This window comes from Microtus oregoni, unplaced genomic scaffold (assembly GCF_018167655.1).
Source record: "Microtus oregoni isolate MIOR12 unplaced genomic scaffold, Mior012 000008F_ref0000371, whole genome shotgun sequence".
In the NCBI taxonomy this organism is placed as follows: Eukaryota; Metazoa; Chordata; class Mammalia; order Rodentia; family Cricetidae; genus Microtus; species Microtus oregoni.
In genome coordinates, this window is record NW_024543067.1 from 19,641,653 (window position 1) to 19,656,292 (window position 14,640).

At 39.9% G+C, this 14,640-nt stretch overlaps 1 protein-coding gene across 1 annotated transcript in view; it reads right to left on the minus strand.

The window, feature by feature from the left end:
• The window catches only part of Necab1 (N-terminal EF-hand calcium binding protein 1), a 142,316-nt gene that overhangs the window by 71,909 nt on the left and 55,767 nt on the right, over positions 1-14,640 (minus strand). Inside the window, exons 4-5 of the mRNA XM_041657582.1 lie at positions 7,286-7,311; positions 2,140-2,237 (exon numbers count right to left, since the gene is read on the minus strand). Of these exons, the coding sequence (XP_041513516.1) occupies positions 2,140-2,237; positions 7,286-7,311 (124 nt within the window). The remainder of the gene's footprint in view (positions 1-2,139; positions 2,238-7,285; positions 7,312-14,640) is intronic.

The window sequence follows — 14,640 nt, forward strand, 5'->3', positions numbered from 1 at the left end:
AATATTTTTGAAATTTCATTTTTATGTTTAATTTCCATGTTAACTCTTTTCTGTCTCCAAGTGCTCTTCTTTTCTTTCCCTCCTATGTGTATCTCTGCCCTCTAGATAAGAAGCCTAGTGATTCTACTTGACAGATTGCACATTTAGTATCTAGTAGGTTAGGGACATGTTGACCAGTATTAGAGAAGAGTATACCTCCTCATGAGTCTTTAGTTTTGTCATTTTGTACTGTCGGGATTTTCAAAAGAAGAGTCTCCCTATCTGCCCTTGAGGGTATATTGCCAAAACTCCCCGAGTTTAGTGAGAAGAAAACTGGATGCCTTTCACTTACCATGCAAATGTTTACTTAATCCCTCAATTACGTCTAATACTGCCTCAGACCAGAGATAGCATCTGAACCTTGAAATAGCTACAGTTTTCAGTCTCTGTAGACAAGAAGTCATTGCTGCACAGAGGCTGTGATCTGAGAACCAAGTGCTTCTTATATGAATTCCCTACAGGTGGCTGCCTCAGCCCTGCCACGAATCACCCTCCCCGCTGTGGTGGTGGCAACTACTACAGCAGATCCTTTAGTCTCTCTTTACCTATGTAAACCTAAGGCTCTCTTTCCCAGTGGGTCAAGTAGAGCAGTGTCTGTCCTGCTAGCACCTTGTCCTCATGTCCATCTACTGCGCTGTTTCCAAATTGTGTTGCTGTAGACGTGGCCATTTTAAAGGATCTCATTTCAGTGTTGTTCATATGACATCAGGATTTGCTATAGATTTGTTGGTATAGATTTGGTGTGGATTTGTTGTCTTTACCCAGGAATTCCATATGTGCTTCATAAACATTTTACCTGTCAAGCATCTTAAATGTTAAGGTGCCACTTGATTCACTGAATGAAAAATTTAATTCTAGCCTCTTAACTTCTACATAGCAATCAACATTGAACCACTCTCGACACCTTCAAATACTCTTTTTAACTTGTGGGTACTGTGTGATCCTACTCAGTCCCCAATCCTGGATCACTCTTTTCCTAACACCATCAGGAGCTGTAATGTCTGACTGAACAGTGCTGGATTCTCACCTCATTTTAGTTATTCCCTTCTGTCTCGATGACATCGCTCAGGTTCTTTATTGCAACCCAAGCTCTAGATGGCATTTATGAGAAACAGATTTCTTTCTCCAGTGTTCAATTGTATCCTTCTAGACACTACTAAAGCAGTTTAGAGTCAATAAAAGCTTATGTTCTTACATCCTCACACCTGGTCCTCTTTCAACATTTTGTCTAGGTAAAGTCACTACCCAGGTATCCAAGCCAAAGATTCGATTTATCCCGAATACACCCTCATTTTATCCCCTGGATTCACACTTCTCCAAATTCCACAGTCACTGTGCCAAACCCAAGTGCACTTCATTTTTTTTTCCCTCCAAAGTTCCCACCAATTGGTTCTCCTCATACCATTATCTCTCACCAGAACTGGTTAACTAGCCTCCTTATCCATCTTCCTAATTCTATTCTTACCTCAACCTCAGCCTAGTTTTCTCACATGCTCTTCCTGAAGGATTGCCTATCTCTACTTGAAATACTGTTTACTTGTATTTCGTGTGTCGGCTTATGTTCTTAGCTTTGGTGGCAATCACAAAAGATGCAGCCCTTCCCTAATTCGGCTTCATCTCATGTTGTGTGAATCCTTCCTGTTCCCGAACCTTATTCTTACTATTCATTTCTATGTCCTTGAGTGCCCTGGGTCCTTCCTGATACAGAATTTCTGTAGTGCTGTTTCCTTTCCTTTGTCTAATGACTATTATCTTAATTGCTATATGTTCAGGTGTTACTTCCTTCAGTGAGAATTAAGTATTCCACCTTGGGGTCCTCTGTTACATAACAACGCATTTGTTTACATATCTTGTACTTCCACCATATTAAGAATTGCTGGAATAGCTAGGGTATCTTTGTATTCTCAGTACAAAATAGTCTCTGGTTCCTAGTGGATGCTTGCAATTGTCCTGTGAGCTAATAATACAGTCAATATAAAAAAAAATCATCACTGATAAAAGCAATCTGTATTTTCAATTTACACTGAGAAATGCATATGATTTAAAAATATTTTTCAAGGAAGATATTGTTTTGGAGAGCAATCACTGACATGTCCTTACTTTCTTGGTTTTGCCCATTGCCTTCAGGATGGAGAGATTCAGGTCTTCAAGTGCGGCCAGTACATTCTCGTATTCTCCCAGGTGCTGAGAAAAATATTCTGTAAAGTAAAAGCATTAAAATCAATTTATGTTGGAGTCTAGATAATCATAAGACAAAAGTCTCAGTTGGTAATCTACTTTATAAATTCAGCAAGCAAAATGTTGGCTATAAATGAAAAACAGAAATCTTTCAGACGAGATTACGGTAGCAGTATACTAATTTCATTAGAAAGGTAAATCAGAAAAAGAAAAATAGCCTAGCTGGTCATAATTATCCACAAAAGTGTTCTTTCTCACATAAAAAACAAACCCTCAGGGAAACATGAATCTGGGCGTGATGACAAGGTTGATTCAGTCAAACGCTATTCTCAATAGTATATTATTATAGATCACAATAGGACAGCAATTTGAGAAAAAATGTAAAAATGTTATTGCTCCTTCTAGGAAACGTTTCTGAAGGACAGCTTTCCCTAAACGCTTGGCTCCGCCCACCACAGGGAGGTCTGCTGTGGCTCTACTCATGGATACGCTTCTGCCAGGAGGGGTTTTTGATAATTTCAGCGGAGCAATGTTTATCATATTTTTCCATTGCTAGGAATAAGTAATGCCTCAAAAACCATGATTAAACTGAAAACATGGAACAGAAAATAATTTCAAATCAGTTGAAATGTAATACAGATACTAACTACTATTTATTACTTTATTTCTGTAATGTATCATATTTAAAAATTACAGTAAAATGCTATAAACTCACATGCAGACTTAATTCTTTGCTCTATTGTAATATGTTCGATGAAAACTGATTTGTTAATCTATTTAATTCTACAGATAGAACCTTTGCTGACATTGGTATTAACAAACGTGGATCTGGAGATGTTAATGAGTTGGCTAGTACACTTGTTCAAGATGCACAAAGCCCTGGGTTTCATTCACAGTACCACAGAAGCCATGTGTCATGGTGCACGTCTGTAATCCCAGCACTCAGAGTTGGAAACAGTAGGATTAGAGAGTCAAGGTCATCTCCAGGTACTTAGGAAGTCCAAGTCATGCCTGGAATACTTGTGACTTTGTTCAAAAATACTGGACAGTTAACTGATATCATACCCAATGTATAAGTTTTTCTGAGAATAAAAACAATGAACTATAATCATTCTTGATTCTTGCCAAAAGGCAGCCTATACATACATAGATAAACAAATCAAATATTTTTCCTAAAAGCAAAATACTCATTGATTCCCCTGTCTCTAACACTATAGAAATCCTTTTAGGGAAGGATCAGTGAAATAAGAAAGGAGGAAAAGCTATTTTAAGTCTTGGTTATGCATTTTCCTCTTACACACTTGTTCATCTCAGCTCCCCATGTAGTTAGAGAGGGAGCAACCACTCTGTTGTTGACCAATTCTGAGAATGAAGGGAACTATAACGCCGTCCCTGAAGAACAGCTTGAGCTAAGTGAGATGGTGAAGTTCAGGGTCCTAGGACCATTGGTGAGAGAGGAAGCTGGGCAAGCCGTAAACATCCCTCTGGTAGTATTCCGCCTTCCATTCTGAAGTTTAGGTTAGTGTACTTGACTGTGTCAGAGTCTGCTAGAGCCTCACTGGTTTTGCTTCTCAGTGGACCAGCAGTTGGAACTTGTTACAACACACCATCTCAGGCCCATGGGACTGTCAATTCACAAATATGTTTTAAATAGGACACAAGATGATTTACGGGTACATTTGAGTTTGGGAAGCATCAATTTAGGGAACTTGCTACAAGTTCAGATTATTATTAAAGCCTCATCTGCTAAAACAAAATCTTGGGGTTATGGTTCAGTGTCGTGGTATTTCAGTTGTATTTAAGTAAATAAAGACTGCCTGAAGATCAGAGAAACAGTCCCACTGCTTAGCATTACAGACTGGGTTATGGAAACACACCTTTAATCCCAGTAGCCACAATGACACGCACCATGCTTCCAGGAAGCACGGTGTCTTCCTGTGCATATTTACAATAACTTTCACAAATACAATGCCAACAAGGGGCTGGTTTCTCTCTTCCCCACTGCACAGAATTAGTAGTGTTGGACTTGGTATTTTATTCTGCAAGTCAATCTTCCAAATTGAACTTTCAGGTCTGGCTTACGAACACCAAGTCAGAACAAAAGAACCCCCAGCCAGATAGGAAATAATCCCAGGAAGTATTCTCATAAATCTAAATGACTTCCTCAGCATGTAAACAAGACAGAAAAAAAAACCCTAAGTGAAAGACAGAGCTTTATCCCCTGTAGTCTGAACAACATAGTCAGATAGAAATTTCTGCTGAGAGACAGAGACCCACATTGGAGCACAGGACTGAATTCTCAAGGTCCAAATCAGGAGCAGAAGGAGAGAGAGCACGAGCAAGGAACTCAGGACCATGAGGGGTGCACCCACACACTGAGACAATGGGGATGTTCTACTGGGAACTCACCAAGACCAGCTGGCCTGGGTCTGGAAAAGCCTGGGATAAAACCGGACTCTCTGAACATAATGGACAATGAGGACTACTGAGAACTCAAGAACAATGGCACTGGGTTTCTGATCCTACTGCACGTACTGGCTTTGTGGGAGCCTAGGCAGTTTGGATGCTCAACTTACTAGACCTGGATGGAGGTGGGGGGTTCCTTGGACTTCCCACAGGACAGGGAACCCTGATTGCTTTTCAGGCTGAGGGGGGGGACTTAATTAGGGGAGGGAGAAGGAAATGGAAGGCGGTGGCTGGGAAGAGACAGAAATCTTTAATAAATAAATAAATTTAAAAACAATGCTTAAAAAAAAAAGAAATTTCTGCTGAAGATTTTTCTAAGGGGGTTGATAAGTCTGGGTGATCAGCCCAGAAAAACTTTAACAGGAAAAATACACCATGAAGAACCTTACATAATCAAAATTTCCTTGTCCATCGTGGTGGTACTACCCACATTCTCCAATCCTGCTTCAGTTTATATCCTCAGACGATAAAACATTATTAGTTAAAATATTATTTATATGTTACTCTCATTAGTTAGATTGCAAAGGTATTTTAAAGTAATATTTTAATAGATTTTGAGTTTAGGTCCATAATTGAATTAACTAATGAATTAAGCAAAGGTTTAATGAAGCTAAGATCTAGATGCTTAGAATCTGCAATTGGTTTCTAGGAGAAAGTGCACGAAACCTCTGTTCTATGTCAATCAAACCCCACCCCCCCAACACCCACAGGGAACTTGTATGAGATGTGACTCCTCATAATTCTCTTGCTGGCACTGAAACCCTGGCTCTCATTAAAATTCAACTTAAATATTTATTTTAAATTCAAAAGGTAATGTGAAATGAAGCTGCAATCTAGAAATAAAGTGCGTATTCTACAGCAGAGAAAAGGATTCTAAGAAGATTGTGAATATAATCACTGGATTTCAAAAATAGGAAGAAATTCTGTTGAATTAAAGTCCAATCAGTTTTCTTGCTGAAACTATGGGGGACGGGGAAGCGTTCAAATCCTCCAGCATATACAGAGTAGATGATTAATCACGTTTCATTATTATAGAGAAAGGCAAACAAAATTTCATGTGGGTGATTGAGTGGAGAATCACAGTTATGCTTTAACATGTAGTAGTTTTAGGAGAAGACAGATTTGCGAGATACTCCTTAAGGACAGACAGACAACAGAGCAGACAGACAATAGCCACTAAATGTTTTTACTCGTAAAGATATTAATAATTTCATTTTTCAATGAGCTTTTCTTATGCAGACAAGTTGGTTGAGTATAAAAGGAATTTTGTGAACAATTGGAGAGAATTGTAGGTTGGCCTGCCGTACCTAGACGTCTAAGAGAAATGGGTCTCCAGTGTTTCACTCCTTCCCTTTCTCATCCCTCTCTGACGGAGTTGTGTATCCATGAGAATGGACGACAACATGACCTTCATGGGCTTTGCTGCTCATCACATGTCCTGGTGTCATGGTCTTGTGAATGCTTTTGTCTGTTCAGCACAGCAATTCTCATGTGTAGCTGAAGCTACCATGACTGTGTAGGGTTTCCCCATATCTCCCGAAACTTAGCTCCCTGTGCTATCAGAACGCCTGGCTTCTGCACCACATATTGTTTCTTCAGCTGGATTCTTGTCCCTGAACTGGGAGGGAAATTGTGCAGGTGTTATGCAGGAAGCCTAGAGTCCAACGGCTACTGAAATATCTGAAAGCTCTGGCCAGTGATTATCATTTGTTTGGTTCAGTTGCTGCCTTGAAACTGCACTATGATACATTATCCTGGTGAAGCCTCTCAGTGATGATCTGTCAGATTTCTGAACGGTTATCAATCTTTAATGACAGAAAATGTCCATTTGGATGATTGTGGTGAGCGCTAAAATTGTAAAATGTCTAGAGTATCTAGGAAATATCTGTGATTTCAATGAGAAGTTTCCAAAACCTTTCTTCTAGCTACTTAAATGTTTCAGGCTGCCTAGACAGTAAAACCATTCTTGAGCAAAAACATTATTTGATACATTTATCTTAAAATATAAAACATTCCCACATGTAGAGACATATATAACTGTTTCAAGTCTGGTCATTTCATAATGTTCCATTTTCGTAACAAAGAATAATTTTCAGATTCTTTACTTTTCCCATTTTTAATCTATGACCTCAGTTCCCAGTCACAAAGACAACAGAAATAAATGAAGAAGCAGGTAGACTATGCATTTGAAAATACTTCTCTCTCCCCACTTGTATATTCTTAATAAAGGCATTTAAGTTTCTAGAATAGCTGCAGAGATATGGACCTAAGCTACTTTTATATGTCAAGGGCACAGCGTTGGAGAGGCTGTGCGGTGACTAGGAGGCAATCAGAGGCTGCAGCTGGCACACACAGAATTTGTTTCCCTGAAACTGCTGTACAGCCCAGTTCTCTTGTCTCGAGCAAACGAACCAGGCCCAAGTGTTTAAGTAACAAGCACACCGGGGACAAATTTCAAGACAAGAAAACCCCAGACCACTCTGCCCAATGGTTTGCTTTCCTTCCAGGCTTTTAACCCCAACGTGTGATAAGTTTATCACCTTACAGCCTCCTTTTTCTGAATCAAAGTTACAGCAGTTTGGTTGGTCTTGAAGATACTCACCACACAGTTCTTCTGTGTCAAGATTGCTGAAAGAGAGAAAGAAAAACGTTATTTCCTTGGTAATGTTCTGTTTGTTTATTTGTTTATCTTTTATTCTTCCAGGACTGAGGACTGGTAAATTTAAAATACTGGGATAAAATGTTAATAAATATAATACATTACTGTCAAAGGAATAATGCCAAGGACCCTGTGGTACAGAAATGAAAAGTTACTTCAGTATTAGTCAATTAACCTCACACGTTATGCAAATGTTCTTCCACTGTTACATCCGTAGCCCTTCATTTAAGTTTCTAAACATTTAAATACAGTTACTCTCCAATCCACATAATTGTTTAATAAATGTGTGTGGTTAGGATAGTTCTTCAGCCATTCTACATTGTTGAGTGCTTGCACATCAGCAACCATTATTGCATCAGAGTCCGTCGTGAACAAATAATTCCATATTGGTGTTTTTCCTTTCAACTGTCTAGAAAAATAACACACAGTAGCAAAGGGCATGAGTTCTGGGGCCGGAATGCTGAGTCCAAATCTTAACTCCACAATTTACTGTCTCTGTGATCTTAGATACTTCGCCTCACTGGGTCTTAGCGGCTCTGTCTCAGTACTGTTTCAGTGTTAAGTGAGTGGCTGGGCACAGAGACCTTTGGGTCACTAGTGCAATGTAGTCATCTAATAAAGCATCATGACTGCTGACCTAGCAGAACTAGAGCTGACATACCTGTGAGACAAATGTGATTCGATGCTTATTTCAAGTGATCTCCAAGATGTTATTGTTACATGGCTCAAAATTCAGAGGTAAGCAATAGAAAATCATTACAATTGTGAAGATAAATTCAAAACACTGGGGTGAAATGCTAATAAGTATATGTTTTTTTTTCAGAAGAATAATGCCATGGCATGGGCCCAGAAGGGTATGGTATAGGAATAAAAATAGACTTCAGTACTAGTCAACAAATCATTATAACTAATCACATTATGATGGAAAGAAGAAGCATAAAATATTAGCAAAGGTAAATAAGAATTTAACAATAATTTCAATTATAATTCCTACTTTTCAAAATTAAGATACAAGGACAAGAAACATACCTCCTAAAGATCTAAAATATATGAGGATCTGCAAGGAACATGAGTTTGAAAAATCTTAGAATATGCATTTGTCACATGCCAGAGTTCAATGACACCTTTCTAGACGAGTCTTCCTTTAGTCAGAGGAGAGACACTGCTGTAGCCTTCTATCACCAGCCCTGTCATTCTCTGTTATGCAATCAAACTCAAAATGTCCTTATATAACACTGGATATTCTTTCTGGTTTCTGAATATTTTGATACTTCGATGCATGGTTTTGTCACTAGACAGAATGTGTAAGGTCTGTTTTGTTGGTTTTGGTGTGTGTTCCTCAGTATTCATCTGTTTATTCCACATACATGTATTGCTACATATCAGACATGATTCTAAAAGCCATTGATACCTGAGGCTGCAATAGATATCAAAATGAATATACTAGATTTCTAGTCTCTTGGAGCTTAGTTCAAAAGTAGACTCAGAGGTCAGACATGGTGGCACATACCTTTAACTCCAACACTCAAAAGGCACAGGCAGGCAGATCTCTGTGCATTCAAGGTCAGCCTGGTCTACATAGAGAGTTCTAGGACAGTCAGAGCTACACAGTGATACCTTGTCTCAAACATACAGAAAAAGACTCGTATAGCCAATAAATGAAAATAAACCAGTTGATGTAGGAGAACTGGTGAGCTTTTCTGAGGTGTCAAAGAGTGTATCTCAGGGTAATACAGCTAAGCTAAAGTCCAAAGGTTAAATACAAATAGAAAAAGTAGATGAACAATGGATATTCTATTAAAAATAATTTTGGCAATAAAAATTAAAAGTGTGACTAGGAATTCATTCAATTTCAGGGAACAAGGCTATTCCTTTGATTGGAATGTGCATCATCCAACACAGCAGGAAGTTCCTCCTTGCTCTCTTGTCAGTTTGGAATCACAGAAAAATCTGAAGGTAAGTAGCTTGACTCGATTAGATTGACAGTGGTGGGAGGAAAGCGAGGCAGAGAGCCTCATTTCCAGGCTACTGAAGTAGCCGGGGGCTTGCGGATCTGGGTGGAGCACACAACTCAGTGGGTATGCGGTCTGCATGGGGTGGGGAAGAGGATAGCCTTGTTTTTACATTTAATACCAACCTTTACTTTGGATATACTTGTTTAACATATAAAAATATTCTATAAATCTACATTTAGTTTATAATCTAGCAGTACAGTATTCTTTAAGATGCATTTCTCCACTTTCCAGTTTTTTGCTTTCCCTGCATAAACTAATAAGTGAGTGTGGTCAGCAGCATTCAGTCCGCTAGTGAGAGACAGAGAGGAGGAGATGGGCAGGAAGAAACTGACTTGTGAAAAGTTTTGAAGAGAAACCAACAGAATGTTTTTAAGCATATAGGATTCAGGGTTAGCTAGCTCAGGCATTTTGTTGTACCACTGTAAGATGTAAGATCTTTTTTTTCTGAGTCTTACTGATTTTATAGAACTTCAGGCTTGAAAGGGACATTAAAGGGCACAGGTTGTGTACTTATTTTCTGCAATGGTTCATAGTTCATAATGAGACTTATTTTGAATTTCCAAAAGAATAAACAGCTCCAGTCTGCTATTGAAAGTGAAGTGACTTGAATATAGCATGAAATAGAACGGTTAGGAATGATGAACACAGGAGCCCTGCTTGTTGGCTACTACAAATGATGCCTGTCAAGAGCTGCAGTGTTCGTGGCTCCTGTGCTCAGTGGTTTTTGTGCCATGCTGTTGGTAGTGGGCAGGAAGCCATAGTTCTCTTTACAGAAGACTCGCCTGGATAAGTTACAGTAGGACTCATTTCATGCTGTGATCTATCACATCCTGTAGCAGTGCAAGATTTTACAGGACACATAAACCACAGAAGAGACTAGAGTGTTTCTGATAACGTAGGATTTTCATGTTTTTTTCCATGTTTATAGCAAAAGGTCCAATGGTATTTTACCAAAAGCAGCATATTAAAATGAGGAAAAGAAAGGGAAAGGGGAAGAGAGAGAAAGCCAAGTGAAGAGAATGAATGCTGGTAAACAGCTCACATTCCTACAAAAACAGAATGAGAGAGGTGTTAAAAGGAGAACCCCTTCTCATCTTGCTGCCAGAAAGGGGTAGAAACCAAACACGAAGCTGTTCATAGCCACCTGACTGGTAATAATGGAAATAAAGACGAAGACAAACGTGAAGTAGACGGGTTGCTGTGTGAACTGCGTGCCATCATGGACCACTGAATGTACCTGAAGAGTTCTCGTCATCATGGGAGAAATGCATATTCAAAAATAACACAAATGTCAAACCAGAGGTAGATTGGCTATATACATTTGTATTGGCCAAAGGTTTGGAAGCAGCGGATGAATACGCACTAGTGAGCCCACATGGCTCCTGGGTGTCAGGATGTCAGGAAGGTTTGCTTCTTCCTTTCTAAGACATCTCTGTCTATGATCATTACATTGCCCCTTGAATGGAAATAATGAAGTTTTTAGTTGGACTGACAGAAATCAGTAAAAGAAAGAAATTGAGGTTAACAGGAGAGGCTCATGGTTTCTCTGCATATACTGTGCAATGTGAGATTGTTTAGTAGAGATTACATTCGGTCTGTCTATTTGAACCTGACACTCTATTTTGCAAACTCCACCATTTGACATTCTGTGTATAAGAAAGAGTAAAGAGTGAATATTTAACAGCATTCACATCCAACCATGAAGGTACTGGAAGTTGTATTCTATGTGTTGTGTTGGGCTCCCTAAACTCTGAGGAAATCAATCTTCTGTCTTGAGAAGTATGTTTGCTATTCAGCCCAAGAGAGAACACCAGAGCTCTGTGGTCTGGGAACTCAAGATCCCCAGCTGTCAGCTTAGCTTGCACCTCAGAGCAATTTTATATTCAACCTCTTATCTCTCGTAGGTGTTTTCCTACAGATTTACCTGCATTTCAGCTCAAAAATACTAACATAGGATTGTGCCTTTCTCATTGAAAGACCACCATTCTAAACTCCTCCTTTGCTGCTTCTGTTTATATTCATTTCATCTCCTTTTCAAAACTACAACTTCCACATCCTAGGTATCTTTGTTGCAATCATTAAACCTTAGCTTCATGCAAGAATCTGAACTCTTCTAATATTGAGGCAAATTAAAATTAGATTGTTTTTCACACATAAACACGTTTCCTATATGGGAGATCAGCTAGAGTTAGAAAATCACATTTTTCTTGAGCTACAAGTTATTGATTTACTCAGCCATGATATCCTAATTATTTCCTCTGGGCCTTGCAGTGAGCTGCTTTGTGTACTCAAAATATTGATGTCTTAGACTCTGCATGAGAAATAATGTCTTTGTAGATATAAGGAAATTAAAATGGAGGTAATGTTGCATTAGTGTGTATGCTAAATGATTTCCTCTTCAGATGAGAAAAGGAAGGAAATTTTGGGTATTGAGACACAGACGGAAGAGTAGGGAAGCACAGGCAGAAACTGGAACTCTTCTTCCACAATCCAAGAAATCCTAGAATTTGCCAGCTACCATGGGAAGCTGGGGGAAATGAAGAAAGGTTCCCCACTTAAGACTCGAGAGTGTAAGGTCTTGCTGAGCCTGTATACTGGACTTCCAGTCTTCAGAACTGTAAGAGACTAAATTCCTGTTGCTTTCAGCCACTCGGTTTATGACATTTTCCAGAGTAGTTCTAGGAAATGGTTAAACCTGCTCTAACATCCTGTGTGAGGCTCAAATAGGCATGTACACCAAATAGCATCATGGTTGGGTCTCTGTGTCACTTCACGGTCCTTTGAGCACTCTCTAAACTCAAGAGCTAGCTTCAAAATCAGGAGTTACCACACTGCATTATGATGAAAACTGTAAACAGATAGAGCTGGCTAACCACAGCTAACCTGCAGGGAGTGTTGAGCGTGAACTGGACACCCACTGAGCATCTCCCGAAGCATTCCACTCCATGTAAGGACTCTACTACTTGCCTATCACTTTCTCACTGTACAAATACCCATCGTATTCATTAGTTAGGGGTGGGGCCCAGCTTCAAACCCGGGCACATCTAACTTGAGAGTCTTGTCTTCTCATGCAGGAATCTAGACTCCACGATAGAGTCAGCTGCATATAGAGTAGTCAGTTACAGGAAGGAAAGGTGAGGATCCCAGGAGCTCTTTGAGAATATGCACTGAGATGCTTCATGCCAATGCAGCAGTCTTCAGACTTCCCAAGGAGAGGCTGGGGAGTCCTCCACTTTCATCTTCCTTGTGGGACTCTATGCTACTCCACAGCAAGGACTAGGCACCATTCACTGAATATACAAATCCTGAACAGAGTAACTTCCACTATGCAGACTCTTATTGCTCTGTAACTCTACAGAGATCTAAACGATGGTTTCTGGGTGGAATCCATCATTTTAGAACAAATGGAGGGAGAGGGATTGCAAAGGAACAGGATGGTTGGAAGAACAGCCAGGAGGAACCAATGGTTCAGAAGACAAGGAGTGGAGAGTAACTAAACTCTGACACAAAAGAGAAAGTATAGGAAGATATGGAGAGGGCCAATTCTCAATTCACATTTAGAACTTTTGGCAATGGTCAGAACCAAAGTTTTAGTCCTTCTCTGAAATCTGGAGCCTTAGAAATAAGAAAACTACAATCCTGAGAAATGAGGCATGAGAGTGTTACCAATGAACACAGTACAGTGTCTTTGTGTCCAGAGGAGCACAGAGCCCAAACAAGCACATAGATAACACAGAAGAGTGGAGTGAGGAAAGATGGGTTCCAGGCTTCTCTCCAAACAAAGGGAACACAAGGATTTGTTTTTTAGGGCTGCTATACTCACTCATGTAGCATAGTTTGCGATTGTTCAGTTTAAAGTCATCATTTTAAAGAGAGAGATAGTAGGCACAATTCAGGACACAATTAGCTCATGAATATTCATGGAATTCATCTTGCAATGATCCACATACTGGACAGGTATGTTTCCAGGTGTACTCAGAACATAAAGTTCATCTGAAAATAAGGAGGGTACTTCGCGGTTACTCTAATAAAGTTTGCCCTGAAAGGTGCCTGCATTTGGAAGGAGACTGGGGAGGAGGGGCCATAGGAAAGACAGGAGTTATATTTACAAAAGCCTGGAACTGTAACCTGAAAAATGAGAAAAGATGAGGCAACTGGAGGGGAGAGGCCACAGCAGAGATTAAAGAACTGGAGGAGCAGAGGCGGAGATCTGGTTTGGGAGAGTGGGAAGCATTTTTCTTTCTGACTTTGTTTTTCTTAGGGCAGATATCTAATTGGCTTATGCTCCAGTCTCAATCTGACTGAACTGAGGAACTGCCTGAGGAATTTTCAGAAATACAGATTTCCAGATCAGGCCCCCAGACAATGGGCTTCAGGGACTTATGCACAGGGACGCAGCCTGTCAAAGTAATGTTTTAGCACCAGCCTTCACCTCTCAAAACTCTCCCAAGGTAAATGAAGCATTTGCCAACCTTTGAACATAATCTGCAAAGAATACTCCTTGCTGTAGGAAATCCTACATCAGGTAGCCTTTAAGTTACCCGCCCACTTGGGTATGATCTCTTATACTATTTATGCCAATGAAAAGCTCTCACCCAGGCCCTCTTTTCTGGCTGTGAGATTCGGTTGCTCTCCCATTCTAGCAGAGGATTCTGATTTGTGAGTCTACCCCTAAATAAATAACCTTCTATTATTTTCAATTCTGAGCTAGTGTGTGATTTCTTTTAAGCATCCTTCTTCAATTCCTTGCTCTGCAAGCAGGGCTTAAGTTTATTATAATTATATACTCTGTTAATCTAGGTCCAATAATTATAGACACAGCAATACAGTCTGTCACTCTTTGTTTGGAGCCACAGAGAACTCAATTATGTCCAGCAGGGTGAGAGACCTGCTTGTTTAAAGGGTCGCCCTACATGTCAACAGGCCATTTGGCATTGCAGTCTCTTAAACTGATCTCAGTGCCTAACAGAGAAACCTGGCTTTCCTGGATATTGGAGGACTGAGGACGTTAAGGTCCCTCCTTCCACATCTTTTATTTTGTGTGTAGGGCTCTTATTATCTTCATTTCCTCAGGTGTCATTGCTAGTGATAACTTACTTCCTTGGCCTGGGATTCTGTTTTCTCACTCAGACTCTGGCTGTGTTTGTGTAGCCAGCCGCCTTCTGGGCCTTTCCACTTGGATATTCTACTGCTACACATACCCCTGCTTCTCAAACTTCAGTGAATGCTCGTCACTCTAAGAGCTTATTAGTGTAAGCTCCTGAGCTCGAGGCCCAGAACTTC